The sequence below is a fragment of the Hippocampus comes genome, unplaced genomic scaffold (assembly GCF_001891065.2).
Source record: "Hippocampus comes isolate QL1 unplaced genomic scaffold, H_comes_QL1_v1.1 scaffold104, whole genome shotgun sequence".
Lineage (NCBI taxonomy): Eukaryota > Metazoa > Chordata > Actinopteri > Syngnathiformes > Syngnathidae > Hippocampus > Hippocampus comes.
The window spans coordinates 576,570-602,617 of NW_017806072.1; the positions used below are offsets into that span (position 1 = coordinate 576,570).

At 41.8% G+C, this 26,048-nt stretch overlaps 1 protein-coding gene across 2 annotated transcripts in view; it reads right to left on the bottom strand.

Annotated features, from left to right (window-relative positions):
• Window positions 1-26,048, bottom strand: part of jph3b (junctophilin 3b) — a 50,096-nt gene that overhangs the window by 7,052 nt on the left and 16,996 nt on the right. For both annotated transcript variants that reach the window (XR_002171016.1, XM_019894255.1), the window contains exons 2-5: window positions 22,143-22,629; window positions 16,976-17,341; window positions 3,833-3,957; window positions 1,806-2,785 (exon numbers count right to left, since the gene is read on the bottom strand). Coding sequence is in view for 1 of the 2 variants with exons in the window: in XM_019894255.1 (XP_019749814.1) it covers window positions 1,806-2,785; window positions 3,833-3,957; window positions 16,976-17,341; window positions 22,143-22,629 (1,958 nt within the window). In the remaining variant the exon portion in view is untranslated. The remainder of the gene's footprint in view (window positions 1-1,805; window positions 2,786-3,832; window positions 3,958-16,975; window positions 17,342-22,142; window positions 22,630-26,048) is intronic.

Here is a 26,048-nt window from a genome sequence, read left to right on the forward strand (position 1 = left end):
CACTGTTACTGACACCCACCCACTGATTGGCCGCTGCGGAAGCAAGGCATAAGCTGTTCCCTAGCAACAGAGCGCTAGTTAACCAATAGCGGGGCATCTGAGAAGAAGCCCTACTTTGCCAATCTGTTGTTACTAAGGTGCAGAGATGACCAGTGGGATTCTCTCGAGGGGTGTGTGTGTGTTCATGCAGTGGAAGCCAACAACCACTGAACTACTACATACCATCACTGAGGGCCAGTCTGCTGTAAACTAATGATATCGAAGTGAACCCGCGTGACAAAGGAGTGTGAAGCTGTATGCACACACATGACAGTGTTGGTGGGGTTTTGTGTTCAGTGTTCAGTATTCCCCAGCATATTTACCATTTTACTGTAATATTCTGAATGCTGTTGGTGTATTAACATGGTGGATTCGCATGGTGCAGGTTGTGCATTTAGTCAAGACAGGAAAGATTACACCATAAGAACCCACAAATTCATCTGTTTGGTCATACATAACACACGCTTCTTCAAAATAATTCCCAAGTGAGAAACTTGTGACTACGGATTATCTCTATATGAGGAATGACTTTGTTTTATGACACCTATCAATGACTATATTGATGAAATGATTTAATATGTAATTTATTACATATTACAAGTTACTTGCATTTAAAAGTAATGTGTTTCTTTACCATACCATATAAAAAAATCACAGGCTGTAAACCATAAATAAAATGATCAACAGAGTTAAATTAATTTACACACAACTAGTAGCGATAGGTGAAGTATAGATAATTGGTCAAACAAAAACATCTATCTATCTATCTATCTATCTATCTATCTATCTATCTATCTATCTATCTATCTATCTATCTATCTATCTATCTATCTATCTATCTATCTATCTATCTATCTATCTATCTATCTATCTATCTATCTATCTATCTATCTATCTATCTATCTATCTATCTATCTATCTATCTATCTATCTATCTATCTATCTATCTATCTATCTATCTATCTATCTATCTATCTATCTATCTATCTATCTATCTATCTATCTATCTATCTATCTATCTATCTATCTAGCTATCTATCTATCTATCTATCTATCTATCTATCTAGTCCCCGCCTCTGACTGCTTGGCGCAGTTCGCTACTTGCCAGTGCCCAATCTCTTCTTCATCTCTAACCCGAGGTCAAAATGTTTTTGGGGGTATTTAACTGCACACACGGTTGATAAGGCAAAGGGTTCCATGCCATCTAAAAAGGGTGTTGAACCTCATGAAAATCACGAATTTTGTGGTTGGGAAAATATCATTTTTCTGTCTTTAGGTTTACACTTGATCTCATCTGGACTTGGACTTGGACTTGGATTCCGCCCCTGGGGACTTGGACTTTTGTAACTTGAACTAAGACTCGATAAAAGTGGACTTGACTAAAGCCCTGATCTGACCAGTAAAATTACCGAACAGATCACAGTGGACCAATAAAATTGTCCGAGTCAGCCTGTGTGAGAGAGAAGTGCAGAAATTGTGTGCAAAGTGGCACATGGCTGTTTAGGAGCAAAGAGAAGCATTGGGAACGAGTGCCATAAATACAGCCATCTTTGCTCTGTTTGTATTCTCACAGAGGATAGAAACTTCAGCCATGGAGTGACAATCTCAGCAGCAAAATGGGTTTCCATAGGATGCACTGTGGCAGGAACAACTGTACATGCTTGTGTGTGAATTCTAAATAAATAAACTGGAGCATGACAAAACCGTTTCTGTATGATCTTCGAGGTGCCGCTATACAATTATTTGGTGTACTTTCTGTCACTTACTGAGTGGCCTTTGCGCTGTATGAGTCCATAATCCTGTTGCTCCGGTGCAATGGGGGAGGACTTCAGAGGTGGGGAGAGGGTGAGGTTCCGTCGTATAGGCCGAGAATCCATCTTGTCACCCAGTCGGACGCTCTCCAGCTGGTCTTTGCCTTCCCTGCCCTCTTTGCCCTCTCTTCCTTCCCTCCCGTCTCGGTTCCTATGTCTCTGTCGTTGCAATGTGTGTGAGCGCCCCTCCCCGTGAGAATGACTGTGCACGTGCTTCTCCTCCCCGTGCCCATAGGGCTTATGTGTAGTGGAGTCTCTGGGCTGTAAAGGCTTCATCTCCATTTCATAATTGCTAATTTTCTCTTCGTCCTGTTCGAGAAGCCGCCCTCCCCTGCTCTCCGCCCCCCTGTGCCCGGACGTCCAAGAGGCAGAAGTGGATGTCTCTGTCCATCTGTCTCTCCTCGTTTGTTTATGATTAGATGAACTATGGTCCCGAGACTTGTGATTGGTGGAGCTGTGTTTGTGTCCATTGGTCCTGCTCGTGCCTTGTCCGCTAAGTCCTCCTCCCCCTTTATGGAAGAGCCCTTTCCTCTTTTCCTCACTACAACTTTTTGCCCGCATGTACTCTACCTTTCCTCCTCCACCTTCACTCTCCCTGCTGCCTCCCTCGATCAAGACCTGAATTTCTGTCTGCCCTCCAGGCCCTTCTTTCTCTCCCCGCTCTCCCCCTTCCTTCCCCCTATCTCCATGGTCGACTGCAGTCTGCCGGTGAAAGCGAGCACTTTTGCTGCGTTGGGCTGGCCGAATTAAGGCAGGAGGACTGTGGGGAGGTGATGAAGAAGGGGGACTAAGATCTGGCGTGGCATTGGAGGGGTCTTCCGAGCCTGTGCTCCTCACATAGAGGTCCGGGCTGTCTGCGGTTCCGGCGCTACTGGACACGCCCTCACCCTCCACTTCGCTGGACACTTGACACTTGGGACGTTGCACTTCCATGCCTGCAAAAAAAAAAAAAAAAGATGAGACGGGATGGAAATTTAGCTTTGTGGTTTGTTTGATTGCGCTCTGAAAAATTAATCATAGCATAATTCATTTTCAAGTGTTTTCATCCAGTTACTTTAATTTAAATCATACAACAAGAATGTATTTACGGTATTTACATTCCTCTGAATCAGCATAAATATATTTTAAATGTGTCAGGCTGTGGACTAACAAAGACTCTTTCAGTTAAAATTTATGAAATTGCATCAGTCAAAACGTATGAATATATTTTAAATGTGTCAGGCTGCGGACTAACCAAGATTCATTTCATTAAAATTCATGAAATGTATGTAAAGTTGGCCAGGGCGATCACAAATCACCACTGTGAAGGTGGCACTTCGAGACTACCTTCCACCCCGATCGTTTCTGTTCGTATGTGAACCCCCCCCCCCCCACACACACACACACACACACACGCACACACACACTCCCACAATAGCTGTACGGTTGAGGAGGGGGGGGTGTCATTTTTTTTATTTAATGATGATGACAGTATAATAATAATAATAATAATAATAATAATAATAATAATAATAATAATGAGTTTAATGAATTGATTTATGTGATGTTTCAGAGGGTTCCATGCATGCTGTATTCATATTCATAAATAACATAGGATTGGCACTTATCTGCAGAGCTCTGAATCTTTCTGCCTACATGTCGATCAAATTCAAATAGATAGATCAATTAGATAAAATAAAGCCCTCAGTCTGTAATGAATCCTGTTTAATGTGGTGGAAAGCGGAGTACCAGAAAGAACCTGCATAGGCACAGGCAGAAGATGCAAACTCCATACAGAAAGGTCCAAATTGAGATTCAAATCCAGAACTGTGAAGCAGACGTGTTAGCTTCATGTATCACTCTGCAGCAAGATTATTTAACTGTTTTAATTCGTGTTGCCTAAGACATGTTCATGTATAAAATTAACCATGGGCAGGTGTGGACATGGGCAGATGTGTGTAGCAGGTAATATCAGTAAATTCTGTGAGTGTGTGTTTACCCACCATTTCCCGGGTACTGGAAAGAAGGGGAGAACTGCTTGGCAGTGACTCTGGCCATGCGACTCTCCTCTTGAGCTTTCTGGGCCGCTCCAACAGCTGCCTCTGCTTTACCCTGTGCATGTGCAGTCCTGACACACAGAAAAGAAAATTTGAAAAAAATGTCAATCAATACAGACGTGAGACAGTGCAGCCATGTTTTTGTAGTGAGTTGATAATGATGAAAATAGAGGCCCTTCTGTCAAGCACAAAAGCATACTGTAAAGGTGAGGGGTATTGCCATTTAATAATTAAGCAACATTACCCCAAAACTACCCAAATGATTTTCAGAAAATGTTCAAGAGGGGTGGAAAAGCATCAGCAAGAGCCCTTTTAATTCAGAAGCATTCTGAGTAACTTATTTTTTCCTTTTGCCATGAGAATATATAACCATAATTTGTGTTCCATAATTTTTTATGATTTGTCTTTTTGAGTTGGTTTTGTGTTTGTTTACTTCTGGTGTGACTTTATGTTATATCGGGAGTCTCGGCAGGTCGGAGTTGTTGCCTTTTACGTTTGGGGGATGGAAGTGGTGTGAGTTGAATTCCAATATTGACAAGAGGTTTGAGGTGATGCCTTTGATTCTCTCTGTGGAGTCAAAGTCGGAGGTAAATCCAGGGTTGGATGAAGTTGAGGCATCTATTGGCACAAGGATTACTGGGTGCAGAGTGAGGATTACTTTGTGACTGTTTTACATTTGGACATATTCCAGGGTGATGTTTTATCAGTCATTGTGTATTTCCTTGTCTATTGTGTTTGGAATGTGGCGTAGAGTGATGCATACAGTATAAAATGTTAGAAGTCAGTAATTTGATCCCTTGCTTGTCAAGGCAAATCCTGTCTTGCTTGAAGAAATGTCGGTGTTCCCAGAAAATGGAAAAATTGTCAATAAAGTTCACAGAGTGAGAAGCACACACATTTCTCAGCCATCAAGACAGCGACATTATCCAGCTCAAGCGCTCATCAACTCGCTGGACCGTTGGCAGAGGTCCACTCTGCATTTTGAGATTGTATTTTTTGTAGGTTATGTTTTGTAGATGCTTCACTTAAAATTCCTATTTTATATTAATGAGAGCGGGCGGTCCGGGTTCAGATTACCGGGTTCAATTCTAGCTTCGGCCTTCCTGTGTGGAGTTTGCATGTTCTCCCCGTGCTTGCGTGGGTTTTCTCCGGGTCCTCCTGTTTCCTCCCACATTCCAAAAACATGCGTGGCAGGCTGATTGTACACTCCAAATTCTCCCTAGGTGTTTAAAAACCCTCTCCATACGAGCAGAGCTAAGGAATGGGGTGTTGTACTTAATTAACAAGTCCACCCGGTGAGTTCTCACTGCAGTACGCACAGGTGGGTGAGCAGTGGCGCATTTGAACCGTTCCAAGGCAATTTTTGTCCTGATCCCATTTCGCCAAAGTAGGTCGAAATGAACTTTTGGCTGCCTCGCGTCGATATCCAAAACATAGGTAGTACGTCACACACATGAATTAATCGACGCAGCCGAATAAAGTAAAGTGTGTCTCTTTGGACAGTCATTTTATGATGAGGGTACGCTGCCATACCAGAAAAATTTATGATGAAAGCAGGGTTAAAACAAAAAGATTTTAAATGCCCACCCCCATGTATTTGTATGTGTTTGGCGACAGTTGGCAAACGGCTTGTTCAAAACTAGGAAATGGGTGCTTGCGGCCGAATGCCTTACTGCCTCATTGTCGGCCATCAGATAATAGTGATGACTCGGCCTCAAATGGCCATCACGCAGATGTTTCTGAAAAGCGGCTCCATTGTAGCCGCTTGTCTCGTAGAAATTCTATTGTAAAAGCAAACATCTGGTCCCAAGTAAGGCTGACTTGGTGAGCAAGTGCCATTAGTCTGGTTCTGATTCTGGCTTTACATTGCATGTTAGGCTGGCTTCCCTATCTCCTCCTGTTAGCTTGTTTTTCTATGCCTCTTGCTTTGCCTTGTCCTTATTTAGTGATCATGATACTTGCTGCCAGAAAGGTGAGGATTAGTGACTTAGAGGAGCTGTGGTAGGATAGCATTTAGGTGCGATAGCTAGGCAGTCACAGTTTGGTCTGCGCAAACCAGTTGTTCCCGAGGTGCGGGGGAAAGCAGTTAGGATGGGTGACATGGATGGAGTCATTTAAAAAAAAACAGCTTGGATACGATAAAAAAAACAATGCTGGTAGCCCTGGGGTCAGACATTCTTGAAACCAGTCTCACACTGAGGCAGATACATTCGGAAGCTTAGTTGTTGGTTGGTAGGCCAAACTTATACTGTCTTAACAGGTAACAGGAAGTGTGATTTGATGAATAAACCTAAAGTAGATGACAGAGAGGTAGGCTAATGGTGATAGAGAGGCGGGCAACTGGTTGTCAAAAGAGGTGGGTTGGCAATGATCGAGAATGACTCAAACAATCTGCCCACGAATGGATGCTGAGGTGGAGGCGATACACAGCGATGCATCTATGAGTGGCATGTGTGTGACAAGAGTAGAAGAGTTGACCCATCTTCTATTGTAAGTCATTCTCAAACATCCATCCATTCATTATCTATAACGTTTGTCCTTATGAGGGTTGCTGGTGAGCTGGAGTCGATCCCAGCTGGCATTGGGTGAGAGGTGGGGTCAGGGGCAGGATGGCTATCGGGAAGATTTACATTTTCCTGAACGGCCGGTGTATTTCTGACCCAGGGCTGGCATCACGGTCGGCCAACACCCCCTACCCCATACCGATGGACAATTTGGAATCTTCAATTAACCTAAAATGAAACTCCACAAAGGAGGGCCTGAGGCGTGATTTGAACCTGGGCAATCTTTATTGTGAGGAAGAAGTGTGTCAACCAATCATCTGGAAACAAATACTTGTAAAGACTGACAGACCATAAAGGTCATGCAAACTGTAATTTGTTTATCTATTTACTGTAACCCAGTGGCAGGTGGTGAGTTTTGGACCTGAGCCTTCAGTGGGTATTTAGTGTCCTAATTCACCCCTTAATAACGCTATCACGTCACAAAATAATGTCTAAAAAAAACATAACTATGACTATGCTCAGACTGCAGAGGGTATTGACCCTTTCAGGGACAGCGGTTCCGACAGTGGACAGCTTATCACGTTATCAGGTTACAGGGTGCATGAAAGGGTTAATAAACCATTACGAAAAACAACATTGCAGATTCACGGATGATTATCTGTGTAGTCTCCTTTCCAGGCAGTCTCATCCACATGCATCGCATTCCTATCCGATTTATATCCAGACATGAAAGAGGCCGATGTGTGGCATTAAAGAAGAGCATTTCGGGTATTTAAACAAAAATCAAAGTTACCTTTATCTTCCAATACGTCACCTCAGCAGCTCCAAACCTCTGTAGTACAATATCGTACTTCACAATTAGTTTTAATCAAGATAAAAATCTTACATAAAGAACATCATACTCACCAGAAATACTAATGCAGAGGCTCCTGCCTGTCTGTATATGCCAACTGCTCTACTCATTCATAACTACTTTTAAAATTGTCCCCCCCCCAAAAAAAAAATAAAGCCACTCAGCAAAGCAGTGTTGGTTGAACTATTGAGGTTAGTTCAGCTTTCTTTAAAAGTGCACCTTGAAAGTGAATTTCTAATCATGGTCCGATATCGTCTCATAAATGAAGCTTTGGTTGCACACACAGTTGAATCAATCAGAAGTGATACGGAGGTGGACCAATGAGAGCACGGAGAAAATCACTCGCCACAAGGCCGGTGGGACGGCTTTCCAGAGGTGAATCTAGAATCTGATTGGCTCAAAGAACAACCAGCGATTTCAGTGGTGTGTGTGTGTGTGTGTGTGTGTGTGTGTGTGTGTGTGTGTGTGTGTGTGTGTGTGTGTGGTCATCACTTGCATTTGAGGTTCTGAAGGTGCTGGATGCAGTAATAGGTGCATGGCAACGTGTCAAAGCTGAAATCTGATTGGACAAAATAAAACTTAACCCCAAAACGACTGGAAGCCACACACAACCACTACTTTTTTTGTTTTTCTTCTCTCTAACCCCCAATTTTGCTGCTGTAGACTGTAAATTTCCCCAGTGTGGGACAAATAAAGGATATCTTATCTTATCTTATATTATCTTATCTTATCTTATCTTATGTTGGAAATAAATGATTTGCACTTCATTTAAGTTGCAAATGTATGCCTGTGTTTCTAATAGTTTTGCCCTCTGCAGAGAAGGCTTTGAAGGCCCTGAGACCACGCCATTGCAATCATTCATAGTACAGTATATATTTATTGAAAAGAAAACAAAAGGGTGGTGTCTTTGTCAACATTCGCTCCTTTAACATTTAAAACCATATGCGGGCAATGTGCAGTAAGTGTCAAACATGGCATACTGCAGACAACGAATATCAGGCATGTTATTTTTGTTCCTGTACATTTCCCCTATTTATTACTTTGTACGATAGTATACGTATTTTACAAAACCACCTCATCCAATGGGGAAGGGCACAAAGGGAAATGGATGCAGACAACTCTTCCCATACCTCAGCTCACCGTCTCTCCACCCTCCTTTTGCTCTCAGGGCTCAGCAGCCGTCTTGATGCAGTGTTACATGTCGATGGACATTGATTTTCACCTCTCTGCCTCTTTGTTTCTCTTACACTGATTCACACTCTCTGCCAACCATGCAACTCCAGGCACACACCACTTTAGAAAGTCCACTTTATGCTATGTGGTGGGGGCACTGAAAGATGGACGATGCTTTTGACAAAAACATGTTTCATGTCTGACAATCGCAGTGCTATCAGTAAAAGTCCCACCAAAAAAAAAAATCCCTTGTGCTGATAATCTTACCCAGCCTGAATTCACCTTGGTACTCACAACAAGACTCAAAAAATTACCTTTTTGTCACAATGCAATGGCGTTCACTTTGTCTCCTTAAAAAAATAGGTTTAAAATTTGCTTTTAGTTGTTTTGACAAATGTTTTATTTTTATTTTTATTATTATTTTTTTTATTTATTTATTTTTTTTTTTGGTAAGAGAAAAATCTCTTACCTTCCTAAGAGTTTAGACAGTCACTTCAGCCGAAACTATGAGCAAGGGCAGATTTGGTCGACAAAAGAAACCGTCATTCGCATCACTTCTGTATGATGCATTTTTTCACCCATAGCAACCTGTTATTGCAGCAATAAAGCAACATCTTGTATAGAACCTAAGCGCATGCTCAAAGGAAGCATAATTACTTCACGTGATCCCTTCAATGAGTGGAGAAACGAGAGGAAGAGCCGTGATAAGAAGTATGAGAGGAAAGTAGGTAGCAAAGGAGAGACATGGAGGTGTCTTTGATAAGAGGGAAACCGGTCTTCCTTCTTCAACTTCAGTGAATCATGACCATTAATTGTGAAACAGCTTAATTACAGACACGCTCAAAGGACTCAAGAGTTTCAGTAAAAGGAGATAGGGGAGCGCAAGCATAATGTCTGTTTTACGACTATTGGACAGACTCTCTTCATTACTGTATTTACGGCTCTGGCTGATAATTGGACTGAGACAAGCAGTCAGGAAACGAGTGATACAAGTTGTGACCTTAGGAGACCTGGGCGCCCTAAGTACACACTGAGCAGATTTTATTTTTTTCCACCACAAGAGGGGGTTCAAACAAGGAGAGAGCAACAAAGTGAGAGAGAGAGAGAGAGAGAGAGAGAGAGAGAGAGAGAGAGAGAGAGAGAGAGAGAGAGAGAGAGAGAGAGAGAGAACTTGTACAATACTGTACATGATTTATGTCACAATGAGAGAATGATGACAAGAAATGAGGAGTTTGTTACTGACTCCTCACAGATAGCCTCATGCCAACATTTCTATCAGTTACATGTAGAATACAACATTGGCTGGGGAATAACACACACACACACACACACACACACACACACACACACACACACACATGAACACTCACGATAATCTTTAACGCCACACACATTTTTTAACCTCTACGTAAACATACTAAATAGCCATCAGCGATATTTGAACCAATTTCTCTGTGTGCTGCAGTCATTTTCTAGTTTTCTCATAACTGTGTTTCACCTCTCTGGGTGTCATTAGGGTATAATTATGGGTATTTCCTGACGTGAAACCAGGAAATTCCCTGCCGGTCTGCTCTGGGACACAGACAGACAGACAGACAGACAGACAGAGAGAGACAGAGAGAGGATGCTGATTTATATGCTTCTTTGTGTTATGCAAGTACCTTACCTGTAGTGCATATAGATTGGTAGCCTTACTATAACAAAAGCACTAGTTCCACTGTACCTTCTACATGCTGTATTTGACAGTTACTTGCCCCCCCCCGCCAAAAAAAAAAAGAGGAAATCAGTATAATTTCCCATTTGTAGCATTTACCTAAATTTGACTAATAGTGCCTTAATGAATCCCACTCTGACAGCTAGCTACAAACTTATATGTTGCTGGCATCTCCTGTGACACAATTTGTTTTGTCCCCCCCCCCCACACACACACACACAAATCTATAGTATTTGTCAGTCCACATGTGTGGGTGTTATTTTTACAAATTATTGACCCAGTCTAAAGTGCTGATGGGCTTGCTCTCTTTGACAACGCAATATTAATCGTTGAACAAGTAACCACTACACGTCACAAAATAAAGCAACAAAGCCAAACCACAGCATTGTATTGGTTTGTATTCACTGCTTCGCTGCACACACCCAACGTGTTAATTGCATACGTCAAATTCTAAACTCACGTACATGCAAGTGGAAGGTATTCAAAAGCAAGCCGTTGGTATTCATGTACTCCTATAGCGTTTCTTTATAAAATAACATCGCCAGCCCCTGCCCTATAGTGTTTTAAGTTGATTTTGCATGTCACAGTGAGCTGAGATTGTTTTGTCATCATCTGTAGATAAATGTTATTAATTAATTACACAAACGAATGGAAAATATTTCCAATGTTTACGAGATGCCATGTCAACAAGCCCTCCATGAGCTGGTCTGGGCGGGTGGATATTTTACTTTCTTTTTTACTCCATTTGAGGCTCACAGAAAATGAATCCTTCTAAATGTCTGAGCGTGTGCATTTACTGGTTATAGCAATTATACGAAAAAAAACCCCAACACATAATAACATCTGAGAAAATGATGTGAGATGATGTCTTTCTTTTTCTTTGTCTTACTAGAGGTGAGGGTGCTAAGTATGTGGTGGTGAGTGCCCTTAACAGAGTCGTCAAGTCTAATCGGATTGGTTCTTTCCTGATTGAGCCCATGTATTCTCTTGCGTATGCACACACGGAAGCATCGGCATAGTAAACAAGTGTGATTATAGGGAACGCTAAAGTGATTTTAGTCTTTCCTGGAGCAGCGGATTGCACTTTTCCTCTGTGTTCTCCCATATGTACTTCATTGTGACACTGAACCAAGGATGGACCAAGTGACAAATCAATTAGTCAATTTAAGTGTAACGCAATGATATAGGCCTCCCTTTTACATGTGCACGGACAGTTATTGAACATTGTATCCATGTGTAACACTTTTTTAGAATTTTGATGGGTTCCTCTGACAGTGGTTCTAGCCCCATCTTCAGAAATATATTACAATCTCGACCTTTGTATTACTGACTCACTATCAATGACTGCTTTCATTCCGACGCTTTTCCTCAATTCTTCGGTGGAAGTAGTGGCATATTTTTTTTTTTTAAAAACACTTGGAAAGCCTCCATACCAGGAAAACTGTTTGAGTTTGTGTTTTGTTTTCCAGTTGCCTTGGTGACAATGGGAGTATGGAGTCTCCTTGCTGCACCCTGCTTTCCATTTCTCAATAGTTGGTTTATAGGTGCAGCTATGGCAGAAGAGAGATGTTGGACTCTTCCTCATGATTACTTCCATGTGTCTGTTTGCAGTTTGTGTCTCAGCCTGTAGTAGTCTAATTAGTTTTCCCATTTGTCCTCCAGTGAGTTTGATGTTTTGCTTTGTTTTTTTGTTTTTTTCTTTTTTTTGGGGGGGGGGGGGTTTTGTTGGGGGGGTTTTTTTTTTTTTTTTTTTTTTCTTTTTTTTGGGGGGGGGGGGTATTGTTGGTGGGGTTTTTTTTTTGTTTTTTTTTTAACCTGTCTCCGTGTATGTCCAATTTTATATTTTTACTGTCAGTCACTGAGTCGGTCATTCCCATTGTGCTGGTTGGCGCATAGGGCAGCAACAAAGGCTTCTCTCCACTTCTCTGCCTGTCCTTGGACATCTTCTCTCTGATTCGCCAGCTTTTTTCATGGTCCTACGCCATGTTGATCCTCCCTCTTTTTCATTTGCCCTCTGGGGTCCAATACGATGCAAATTAAACGTATTGCTGTCGTTTCGATTCTGAGCACGTTTCCGGTACAGGTCCACCTGCATTTCTGTAATTTTGTATGCATGTGGTTTTGCTGGGTAATCTTGAGAAAGTTCTTGTTAGACATTGCGTTTGTCCAGAATGTATGCATAATTTTTCAGAGGCATGATCTGTGGATTATTGCACACACTTTCTTATCCTATTGTGAATGTCTTAGGTGGTACCCCGTATTTGCAAATGATGATTCCTAGATAGGTGAAGTTATTTGTGTTTGTGATCACTCTGTTCATTTATACTTATTGCTTTTGGCGCATTGATATGGATGGGAATGATTTTATTGTAGTCGATTACCAGTCTAACTTATCCAGAGGATTGGGTGTCTTTTGTGTGGCTAAGTGTTGATGTTTGTGTGAGAGAAGGGCAAGTCCTCTCCCTGACGCAAACAGCTTATTCCTTAACTGTCTGCTATCCCTGTGGCAACTTAACCAATTGCGTTTCTGACTGAAGTGTTGGCTTATTTAATACTAAAGGGGGATTCAATCAACTACTGCTTGTATACTGTGCTTTCATACATGACACCAGACCACACACATGCAAGCATGCAAGCCAGTTGCAATAGGATGTTGTGGCCCTTTTTTTGTGGCCTTGAGCTGAAGTTGGGGAGGGTTGATACCTTGCTCAGTGACACCTCATCAATAGTCACGAAGCAAACTAGCATCTCTCCAACAACTACTTGTGGTTTCTTTTGACTTCCGGCCACAGTGGGATCCCAACAGTGATCTGCCCAATTGAGCTGTTTGCTCTATAAACCAGATGAGCTCACAGACATGAACCCGAGTGTCATTGCCCTTCAAGTGAGTCATCGCAGTCTTAAGACATGCACTATAACCTCCCTAATCCTACTTCCACGTTAACTGTAATCCTGCTCTTAATCGGGCAGAGATAAAATAATAAACAATTCGGTCACACTGATCCATCAGTAGGGCAGGCAAGCACAACCAACAAGATGAGGAGAGATCAAACCCTGCACACAGTACAAAATGACACACAGGGAGAATGGGCGTTAAGGACAGCATTTTTCCAGGTCACTGATGTCTATAAACTGCACTGAGACAGGGCTGTGAAGTTTCACACCCGATATTCACTTCTCCCGGTGTTAAAAACAAGTGTTGCTCTCCGATGTGCATTTTAGGCAGAGGCGATTGCTCTAAGACTGCAAGGGAAGCTCAGCTTCCCCTAAAATGTCCAAAAATAAGTGATCAAATACATGTGTGTACATACAATTGTGTGTACATGTCATTGACTATGCGCGACAACGTGCTCAACTTTTTTCCGAAACAGCTTCTTATTACTGGTTACGACGCGACTCTCTTCTCATTCATTCCCGCAGCTTCACTGTGCTTTAAACTGTGTGGATGCTGAGCATCTACAGTGCGGACGCTGGGTGTCTAGAGAGTAGTCCCAATGCATTGAAACGAGACGAGTCATTGGATAAATGCTGGTTTTGTCCCGCCCATCGTATGCTCAGCGTCTCTGGGAGTCTATGGACAGTGGGCGTTTATGGGCTGGCCCGGACGCTAAGCTTTTCTGCATGATGATTGGATGATCTGTCTGAGGCTGAATCTCTTTTTGATTGACAGTGAAATGAGCCAATCACTGATATTTTGGCGTAGGCATCATGGGAGCATTTTTCAATTCTCATTCTGTTTTGAGTTGAACTGGAGACTTCTTCTAATCATCTGAGCGACACTCTGTTGAAAACGACGAGCGAAAAATTAATCTTTTATTTCTGGTGGGTTTTATTGTAGTTGCTGTAGTTGTAGGACACAAGTTAAGTCCCTGGAAAAGAACGGAGAGTAGAATCCACGTATAAATAAACGGACACATTTTATGATGTAGGCCAAAATTGAGCTTCCCCTCCTTGAGAGACCAGCATCCGCCACTGATTTTAGGACATCACCATGCATCAGCAAGGGAGTAAATATTAAGCATGTATGCGCCGCTCACTGCAAACATGCTGAAATAAAGACATAAAACGTAATGTACGTGTCCATAGTTTGTAGTTGACCAAGGTCAGGTGTCTTTTACATCTTAAGCAAACTGATTTTTAACTGTACTATGGGCCACCACTTGCAAGAGGGCTCAAGCTGGTGATTGTTTTGGTCTCACTGGTGCCAATTGAACACTTTTTATCGAGATTTGGCAACTTTTCAGGCTACCATAGCCATTTTTTTCTCCAAATAGCACTGAGCAAAATTTTTTCCTGGCTTGCAAGGGCAAGTCAACTTTAGAATAATCTTGGCAATAATATATTTTATACAGCCCCGCTATTCTAAACACAGTATTCTCATCAATATTGAGCTTGTGAAATATGAATTAAGCAGCAAAGTCCATCGGTTTTTATCCATGTCAGGGGCCATTTCGCTACTTGCTGTCAACTGAGAATGACATCACAATGTTAAGCTAACGACTAATCAGAGCTCATCTGTTTTGTGAGTTTTGTCATGTGACATTTGTTATTGGTCATTACCTGAGCCCTGAGCGATCGCGACAGAAAGTGGCAAAATGCCCTGAGATGGATAAAAACGGGTTGATTAGTTCATATTCTACAAAGCAATATCCCAGGTTTCAATGAGTATAGATACATATGAACTAATTATTGTAATTATTGTATTGTAGTTTGCTTCCCCTTTAAAATTAGTTTGGAAGTTTATAACTTTGGTGAAGGGACTCAAAAGCTAAAATGCATACATTTCCCCTCGAAATAACACAAATAAATTTCGCTGCTATATAGTCAGAACATCCATCCATCCATTTTTTAATCCGCTTCCCTCCACGAGGGTCGTGGGCGTGCCGGAGCCTTTCCCAACGGTCTTAGGGCAGTAGGCGGGGTACACCCTGAACTGGTTGCCAGCAAAGTCAGAACCAAAGTTCTTTTTTTTTTTTTAATGAAATCATTTAAAATATTTAGTTCAGAATGCGTGGTGAGGAAGTCACAAAGTCACTTACAAATAAAAAGATCTTTGTAGTGCACATAATGTACATACTGTACGTTTTTGTGCAAAAGAATATCATGACATAATGAGAATTTGCGATGTTTTGCAACAAATGGGCCCACCTTACGCAACATCCCCTGAGAATTATTTGGGAACAGTGGAGCCACCAGCAGAGGTCATTCGCTGTGTTCACCCCTATCCAACCACACAGCACCGATGGCAGAAACAAACGACAGTGTTAATGTATGCACCCTGTCTGATTGCAGGATGCTGTTAGAGAACAGCAACTTGTGCGAATATTGCACTTCCCTGTATTCCCAAAAAGCAAAGGCGGCTTGTTAGTATTTTCACAGTGATTTATTGTCGTTATATTATATTACTATTTTGATATACATCTAGTCTGCCAAGTACAAACATAAAATATATTCATGGTCCCATTCTATCATGGTATTAATTTATAGGTTGATACAGTATATCTTCGTTTTACACCGTGTACAGTACGTGTGCATTGAATCGTCATGGTGGAGAAGTGACGAAGTCAATGGTTCTTAACCTGGGTTCGATCGAACCACAGGGGTTTGGTGAATCGGTCTCGGGTTCGACGGAGCCTCTGCAATGGAGGTTAAAACATACCCGAGTCAACATGTCAATTAGTTATGACACGCCCGCTTGTCCATCGCTGGCAGCAGATGATCACATTACATTGCTTGTCCAATCAGTGCTGCGGGAAATTTAGTTCGCTCAGTTTTCACCATGTGACTGTCGTGATAGTACGTCATACACTTTAAAAAGCCTATACATTTGCCATGTAATTTTATTAACTTTTTTCTGTTTTTAATAAATGTGTTTTTTGTATTGAATTTGTAAAAAATCATATTTTTATTCTTCATTAATCAAGGGTTCGGTGAACGTGCATATGAACTGGTTGGGTTCTGTACCACTAACAAGGTTAAGAACCACTGGACTAAGTGATTGAGGTGGAATGTGGGGCTGAGTGTCAATTTAAAATACACACGGACACATTACTAAATGTTTTTGTCATAGTGTCAGAAACAAATGTCAGTACTTCTAATTTTGTCTATTTTTTTCTTTTTCTTTTTTTTACAGCCATGTAATGCTTCATGTAACAATCCACCCATGGGTGAGTAGCAATACCAGATATCAGTACTGGCCCAAAACAAGCTTTATTTTTAGGTATCTTGTGCTTCTGAAGGATGCTGATACCATCCGCCAATGCTGAAGGCAAAGAAAATCTGAAATCGAGCAAGTCCTTCTCGTCTGTAGTTGGCGCTATACTGTGGCAGTTTGACACATCACCGAATTGTCATCTGCGTCAGAAAGAAAGGTTTGGTTCTCAATGTGTTATCCTGATGTCAAATGAAATTTCATGTCCTAAAAGCACTCGCACTCAGTATCAATGAGTACTCAACGAGTAACTACCCGCACTGCTATTGGACTGAAAAAAAATGGTATTGAATATGCTTACTCATGAGAGTCATGAGCGAGCTGGAGGCTATCCAAGCTTACTTTGGGCAAGATGGAGGGAACACCGTGGCCCCCAGCCACTCACATGGCAGATGTAGACAAACAAGCATTCAAACTCAAATTCACACTGACAGACAATTTCGAATTGTCAATGAATCCCAACATCTTTTTGAATTGTGGGTGGAAGCTGGAGTAGCCAGAGAAAACCCACACGTGGATAAAATGCAATTTCAACACGGGATGGCCTGAGCTCACATTTGAGCCCTCAACCTGAGAACTGCGTGGAGGATGTGCTGAAAATGAGCGTCACGTGTTATTTTGCACAATCAACTACCTGGAAAGAGCAATCTCAGCTTTTTGGCGTGCGATGTCTGCTGCCTTCTGTGCTCCCTCCACGGCTCGGTCCACCTTCTCTCTGATCTTACTGGCTCGGAGCGGGATCAGATTCTTCCTCTTGCCACTCACCAGGATGTTCTGCTTGTACTTCCCCTCTTCCTTCGTTCCGTCAGGAAATGTGGTGCAGCCATAGCCGTGGCGTTTGTTGCTGAGCCACTCCCCCTCATACTGCAGCCCGTCGGACCGCCGGCTAACTCCGAATCCTGTCCTCTTGTCATTTTTCCACTCCCCACAATAGGTCTCTGTTGCTGTGGCGTCCACATCATCATCAGCTGCTGCCAACTCCGCATCTGCATCTCCGAGACTAGAAAGATGGCCTTAGTTAGGATGATGTTGAATTTAATCATGAAGTTCAGTTTTCGAGGAACAAACTGTTTCAAGACCATACAGAATAACATGCAAGATATACAATATACATACAGTATAAGAATAAACAGGTTGTTTGTTTTGAATATTATCTGTGACTTTCAAGGCTATTTTGTTGGTTGGATAGAGTGTGTCAAATTTTAAAATTTCCAAACAAATTTTAAAAGGAAGTAACAACTAATTGTCAATATCACGGATCACAAACTTGGAGTAAATGTACTGTGCAGCCTCCAATGTTGAACAATTTAGATTCCTCCAAAAAAATGAACAGAAACAAAGGGAACATATGGCTCTAAAGTTGCCCAAAAACTTGTATTTACCCTGTCAAATGAAAGCTTTATTGCAAGACATCCATTAGGATTAAGACCTAAGTGTATTTTGCATTTTTGTTCTGCTTTTTTGTGTTGTTGACTACCAGTGACAACAAAGAGGAGAGATATGCACAGCTGCCACCCCAAATCTGAAAAAAAGTGGTATCGAACATTTGTAAATGCATTCATCCATCCATCCATCCATTTTCTAATCCGTTTATCCTCACAAGGGGTGCGGGCGTGCTGGAGCCTATCCCAGCTGTCTTTGGGAAGTAAGACACCAGCCAATCGCAGGGCACACATAGACAAACAACCATTCGCGCTCACAATCACACCAAGTGACAATTTAGAATGTTCCATTAGCCTGCCATACATGTCTTTGGAAAGTGGAAGGAAACCAGAGTACCCCGGAGAAAACCCATACAGGCAGGGAGAATATGCAAATTCCAGAAATGTTCCATCCCTTTGCAACATTAATCAGCAACTAACACAAGAAAATTGTCACGGCATCCCTTCATGACAAACAACAAACAAAAAGCATAAGGGAATGCATGTGTGCATGTGTTTCTGCCTCTATCAGCTTTGCCGATAACAAGTGGCCAGAAGCATTTGTCAACCACTCAGCCCACAAACAGGTTAAGAGCTGCTGACAGTAGTGTTTAGCATGCAGTGTTTGTCAGTCTGCTTAGTGCCTTTAAAAATAAACCACTCAATCCTGAATGCCTGGAATTTGAGACAGAGGATTTCAAGAAGTGCGGAACTTTCCACATGCAAATCTTGAAGATCTAACTGTATGTCCAGCCTGTGAATACCTTCTTTGACAGCTGTAGTTTTCCGTTTTTTTTTTTTTTGGGGGTGGAAGGGGGGGGGGGTTTAAATCAATTGAAGATGGGTTTTGTATGTGTGGCAACAAAATTAGGGTGTATAATATACCAAGGAGTAAGACAATGCAATACACTGTATGTACAGGACTCATGAAATAGATTATATGATCTGCAATAAAAGTGAAAATAACAAAACATTTTAAAAAAAAATTTCAAAATCTAAATTTTTCCATTTTGAATCAGGAATTTTAAATTGAATTCATCTTTTGACACATAAATTTGAGCCAGCTCAATGGGCTCGAAGTAAAAAAATGAATGAAACATATCACGGTACACACAGTGTTCTATTTTCATGAAATCTGGTGGATTGGGTGACATAAATCTGTATGTAGGTGGGTTAGACTGTGTGCTGGTAATTTCGCAGTCCAGCACGATCTGACATATCTAAAATAGCCAGGTTTGCCCAGCTGTGCCAATGAACACAGCTGACCATGTCCAATCAAAGCAGCTCATCTCGTTCTCTTTAATTAAATGCAGCCACCAATCGCACGCTGACAGTCTCAATATAGCGGAACACGGACAACCACATTTTTCCCAAGGAGAAATTGATCTGCCCATTGGCAGGTCGAGGGGCGCAAAGTTGGTTTACAGTTTGTATGGAACTGCAGGCAGACCTCCATGTGTGAATGATGTCAAGTTGACGTGAGAGTACGGCTGGACCATGAAATTTAAATTGGGATTTCAATTGTGGCTCGTCTCAAACTTCAAAACATTATAATTGAAGAAAAACGATGAATGTGCAGAACATCATGGTGCAAGTTCTCGGTGCTGTGAAAGCACCCTGATTACACTGTGTTACAGTAGTTGCGTAGCAAGTGTGTAGCGTATGTGATGTTGCCATCCCTTAGCGTGCTTTAAGCTGTTTAATGACACCCGAGTTAGGGTTTGAAAAACTAAACTCACAAAAAGAATGAACCACGTTGTATATTTAAAAACAAAACTTGCTTTGTTTTTAAAACATTGCTAGTCCTAATGCTTCAGTCAATGGAGGATCCCGTTCAAATGCTAACGGGAAATTAGCATCAACTTTGGGAGTGACATTACTTCAAATAATACACAAAAGCTGTGGAAACACATACGCACGGGGTAAGATGGCACTACTCTACTCAAAGGCGCAAATTCTTCCCAATCAGTGAAAAATAAGTTTTATTATTAGGTCGCTTGCATGCATCGTGGCGCAAGGTAGGTCGTTTTTTTTCTACCGCAGCCATCTTGGGAGGTTGCACACGCTACACGCAGCTGTTAACAGTGATCATCAATTTGTTTTACAGGTTTTGGTGTGCGGCACGGTGTGCATTGGTTAGTACATTCGCCTCACAGTGCAAAGGTTCAGGGTTTGATTCCAGCTCCAGCCTTCCTGTGTGGGGTTTGCATGGCCCCTTGTGCGTGCGTGGATAATCAGATTTAAAAAGGGGTGGATGGAAGTGTTGGCATTTTCAAAGTGTTTTGATGACCTGCCAGATGATCTACAACCGCTACACTGGCACAGAGTTCCACTGTTTGGAGTAATCTACCCATATATGGTGTCCAAGGCTGATATTTTTGGCAGAGATCCCGACATTGTTGAATAAATATTGACGACACGCTCTGTGACATACGCCAGATGAAAGCTTAAAAATCACTGGAGGATTACAACCATTTTGTAAGCGGATCGATACAGAGTGCAAACTTTCAAAGCAAGAAGCCGTTGCATGGGTGTGTAAACCGTCGACCTCTGTTAATGTTGTACAGCTACCGGTAATAGCGGGCAATGGCGGGCTCGATTGCACATGCAGTATCCACACAGTGCAGTGATTTATCTGCGCATTATTGAACATCATAATGTGGCGATGAAGCTCAACGTTTGTCAACTTTTTCAGGTATAGTCAACTTGACTGCTGCCTTCGGCTTGTTTGTTGTGCTGATAACGCACCTCTCACTCCTGTGACTTCAACAGCGACAGTGAAAGACAGACTAATAAACCAGACTTCATATTGGTTATACAACTGGGGCTTTACTCCATCCTGCTTCAGCAGAAAACACTTTGCTATTATTCGCTTATATCAATAGAAGCGATTGGGATTTGTTTCAAGACCTTAGCTCTTGGCTAAAATGACATATTTTGTTATAGTGGTCTATATAAAACAATCTATTATATCACTATGATTTAAAAGGTAGGCAAACATACCGCTCACAAAGTGGATCACTGCACAAACGAGCCCGAACCATTGTTTGGCCATGGAGGTCTGCACGGGAGATGTTACTCTGCCACTTCACTTGTTGTGGTTAGACATTTCTGTCTTGTCTCCTGGCCCAAGTGCATATTTATCTTCGGCAGACCCAAATAATGCAGCAAGATTTTAAGAGCGACCACGTAGCATGTTATGCAATCAAATGGAAGCAGTTGAAAGCTATCCACCCAAGATGGTGAGCGAAAAAAAATACAAAGCAGCAATGACTTCACGTGCAAGCAACCTATCGAGCTCAATCGCCACTTTTTTCTGTTCTCATCTCAAATGCTCGGGAACAGTTGGTATTTGTTTTTTCTTATTTTCAATTGATATTGTTGTATCCATCCATCCAACCATTTGCCGATCCGTATATCCTCACCAGGGTCACGGCGGGTGCTCGAGCCTATCCCAACCGTCTTCAGGCAGTTGGCGGGGGACACCCTGAACTCATTGGCAGCCAATCGCAGGGCACGCGACGAACAACCATCCACACTCACACTCACACCAAGGGATAATTTAGAGTGTTCAATCAGCCTGCCATGCATGTTTTAGGAATGTGGGAGGAAACCGGAGTACCCACGCAGGCACGGGGAGAACATGCAAACTCCACACAGGAAGGACGGAGCCGGGATCGAAACCACGACCTCTGCACTGTGAGGTCAAGGTGCTAACCACTGGTCCACCGGGCCGGCTGAATTTATTACATTTAAAATGTTAATTTTGTACTGGACAAAAAGAATAGATTATTCAAGAATAGTGTGTTCAACATTTCAGGATGAATGGGCATGAGGCTTTGATGATAGTTTTGAGTAGTTGATTTTGGCTGTTGAATAAATTCAAAGTTTTGAAATCAATGAATAATCATTTCATCATCATCAGTGTGATGTCAAACTCAACCAAAATAATTATGATTATTATTTTTTTCCATAATGGTTTAACTCTACAAGGGGGGAGATCACAAATATCTGGGCAGTAGGCGGGGCACACCCTGAACTGGTTGCTAGCCAATCGCAGAGCATTTCCAATACTAACAATAATAATCATAAAAGTAATAATAATAACAATAATTACAATGCGCTCAATCAATTTATTTCTACAATGATTCAGATTTTTTTTTGCCTGTTGTTCACCTATTTATGAATTAAATATGTTCAATATCCACCTTCACTGAAGAAAGTCTGAGTTTTTAATGAAGTTACCAAAATGCATTGTAGGCCTATGTCTTTTTTTAAAAGCTAGATTAACAGCTAGTTGTCCTCACTAGTTTTTCTTGGTACTAGTATGTCAACTAGAACGCATCGCAATTCTTCGCTTTGCTTGATGCCATCTCATACCTGATAGTAGAGTTGATGTCAGACGCAGCTGAAGACACAGTACTCATCCCAGCTTCACTCCTGAACGAACTCTGTTTAGACCTTTGAGACGCCAGAGAGCTCCTGGACTCAGACTTCCTCAGTTTAAGCCCGGACAGAATAGATCTCCTGAACAGTCCGCTCTTCCGCTTGCCCTTTAGGAGCTCAGTTTCACTGTGCGCCGTCAGTACGAAACCCCCTCGAGAAACTGCAGGACTACTGCCACTGCTTCCTGTACTGCACATGGAGACGCTCGTGGACAAGGTACCAGGAAGAGGGGGAGGAACAGGAACTCCCGCGCCACTCCGGTCAAGCAGGGCTGTACCGTTACTTTGTTCCGAGCTGGAGCGAAGTGAGTTGATGGAGTTACGGAGAGGGGAGCGGATGACGGCCGCCATACCATATGGGACACTTTGACGAACACCATAGCCGTGCCGCATCCCTCCAACCCACTGGCCCTGAAATGTGCCTGGAGAAAGACACACAAAAAAAAGCATTCATCACGATCCGTACAAAAAAAATAATTATGTTTTTTTAACGACTGTCCATTTCAGTGGCATTCAGCCATGTCACTCATTGTATGGGAGGCCTGAGGATATCAATGGAAAGAAGAGCTTCTACGTGGAACTTATTAGCATGTGTGGACTGTGTTGCAATGGTATGATGTTACACTCTTCGTATTGTTGTAGCAGCTATTTCTCTCCGGCCTACTAACCCTATGATGGAAATATCAAAGTTTACCTTTCCAAAAAGTACTGTTGGGAGCTGAGCTGAATTGTAGTTCCAATATATTCCGATGACTAATGATGCACTAATTCAATTGTGATAATACACAACAATTTAAAGTACATCAACTTCTTTTTAAATTTTGTCAGGCTGCAGAGTTGCTTTCATACTACCTGTGAATAGTGGACAAACAAATCGAAAATGTGAGTGGTGAGTCAGAGATCTTGCAGAGGGGGCCTGGCAATTTAATTCCCGTATTATATTACATCAATCATTCATGTTATTGCATGGAGTGTTATAGTTCGAATGGCCTGAGGAACAGTGAATAACAATGCTAATAGGGTTATATCACTGATTAAGTATGATTATTGTATTTAATTTTCAAACGGCCTCACACACCTTTAACTCACAACAATAAAAAAAATAAATAAATAAAAACATGATCCATGGTGTTATTGAGTTTTCAAGTTCCATCTACTGTTAATTATTGTGTTCGATCACAAACAACATGGCGTAATTGTCAAGGAAATACCAGCTTGCCCAACGCGCTAATCGCTGCACTTGGCTCCATTGGTGGACAATACAAAGACAGGAAACAGGCAAGAATAGAGAAGAGACTGTGAATATGTGGGAATCCGAACAAATCTGACCGCAGATTTTCAGGCATCCATTTCAGTGGCAGAAACACTCTACATGCCTCGCTTTTTAGCCACAAGTGCTGTACACATGGAATTGCAGATATGGTAAGTATGTTCTTTAAAAAACAATATATACTGTTCATATAGTGTACACAGACACAAGGGAAATGACATGCAGACCTGACCCGAGACCTCAGTCTTTCGAGGAGCACATGAAATGCATGGGCAGTGTTGTACCTGAACAAGTTCATTGCATGAACGTTCATGGACGCTTTTGTATTTTGGGCGAACGTAAACTGAAAGTAGTGTATTTTTGGCCAATGACCGGTTTTAGAACAGCAGTTTCTTTTTGTTAAAGTGTGCCATGTTTCCTGTAAAGAAAACCCAGCTAAACACGCGGTAAATGAGCCTAAATTAGGTGTAAAAAGTCATTATTTAACTACCCTGGCGACCAACATTTCCATAGCGCATGTTTCATCAAAATGCGATGCGTTTGGAGGGGAGGAACAAAAAGCGATGACGCACTTAGATGTAACTCGCAGCAGTGCTAACAGCTGTCTCACTGCCCCTGATTCAGCAAATGATAAGGTATCCTCTTGTATTAATATTCCAAAAAATTATGAGAAAGTCAATGAGGATTCAGGTGGGAAAAAAAAAAAAACTGATATTTTTGTGCAAGATTTTCTGGCTCAGATTCAAAATATCAATTCAATTCAATTACATCAACAGCACTGTGCTAGTCTTTCAAGGTATGTGCAGGAAATTAATGGGAGCGGAGCACACTCTATTCCTCTGAACACACATTTTCAGAGTAGTGCCTGGGTATCAGAGTGAATGTACGACCATGCCTTAAAAGCCCCTTTGCCACTGAGCAGCGAACATGTGCTAGTCTTTTCGAAGGCGGCAAATTTTGCGATCCCGTCATGGTTCATTCAAGGTCGCAAATGTTCGCCTCATGGTCGCCAGACGTTTTTCAGAAGTTTGCCTGGACTTTCCTTGTTGCAAGGGAATTTTGAACATGTTCAAATTTTCCTTACACCAACAAAAAACATTAAAACTGTTGGAGAACGTTTGGTGAATGCTTTGGGAGCATTTGCAACCTTGAATGAACCCTCATGTGGACGCACATTTTGCTCCCTTGGCCAACAGTCGAAAATGTTGGCAGCTCAGTGGGATAGGGGCATGAGGTTAGATAATTATCTTGCAGTCCATCTCAGCAATGGATCGTTTTGTAATAAAAATAAATGACGAAATAAATATATAAATCCTGCCAAAATCTCCCATTCTCCCACTACGTTTGGAAAAATGTGCCCGGTCCAACTCCTGAAGGAGCACAAGTTGCAGCTCCTAAATGTCGAAGCTTCAAAATAGTGTGCAACAAGCATTCCCCTATAAGAACAGGAGAAAACAGCAAGCTGATACAGGCGTACAATTTGGGCATTTCTATTGCACTGAGCAGTGCAAACGGAAGAAAATACAAAGACATAATCAATTGCCACGATTGGATGGTAGGGTAAAAATCTCTACCTTTGGGCAAATTCATACCTGATATTGAAGACGTCCCTTCCGTGCACATCAAGTATGTATTATACTTTTGTTAAAAAGAAAAAAAAATCGAGAGGACTTTTCAAATAAGTGAAAGCATGCGCAAAAATGAGTCGCAAAAGCAGTTTCAAGCTGAGAAAACGTAATAGTTGATTTTGCGACATTGGGCCATCTTGAATGTTCATATCTAGATTTAGCTACGATCACGATAAATTGTTCAGCCACATAGTCGATATGACTAGCTATAGCAGGTGCAGTTTAAGGGTATATATATCAGTTTATCAGCCATTACCAAAACACGCACACACACACACACACACACACACACACACACACACACACAAAATTATGTTTGTAGGGACCACGCCAGGTTGGTTCTCTTTTGTGACCTACAAATAATGTAATGTAATTTAATTTTTGTTGTGAAAAGATCATGTGCTATTGTAGCATTTTGATTGGCTGTATATATGATTGCTGTTTCAATGCCCAACCAGTTCAGGGTGTACCCTGCCTGCTGCCTGAAGACAATTGGAATAGGCTCCAGCAAGCCTGTGACCCTTGTGAGGATCACCAGATCAGAAAATGGATGGCTGGATGTTTCACTGCTGTTCACATATGATTCGACAACCAGTTACAGAACACTGTGTGACAGGACTGTATTTTTCAGTAGCATTCAGCGACTTTGCTCAGCGTGCTCTTGCTTAACTCAGAACATGCTGTAGTGTTTCCCTAACCTAAAGTGCTGTAGTACAGACAGAATTACACTTAACATTTTATTGAAGAAAAAGTAAGTATGGCTGTAAGTGGGCATGCCTTCTTTTCATATATTCCTATAATGCTGCACAAAATAATTTATCCCTTGCATTTGTAACTTCAGAATTTACCAACTTTTTGTATGAAAACACTCCTGGGCCATTAATATGAAACAATCAAATGACAAAGAAATGTGCAGGATGACGCTGTTTACACCCACGAAATG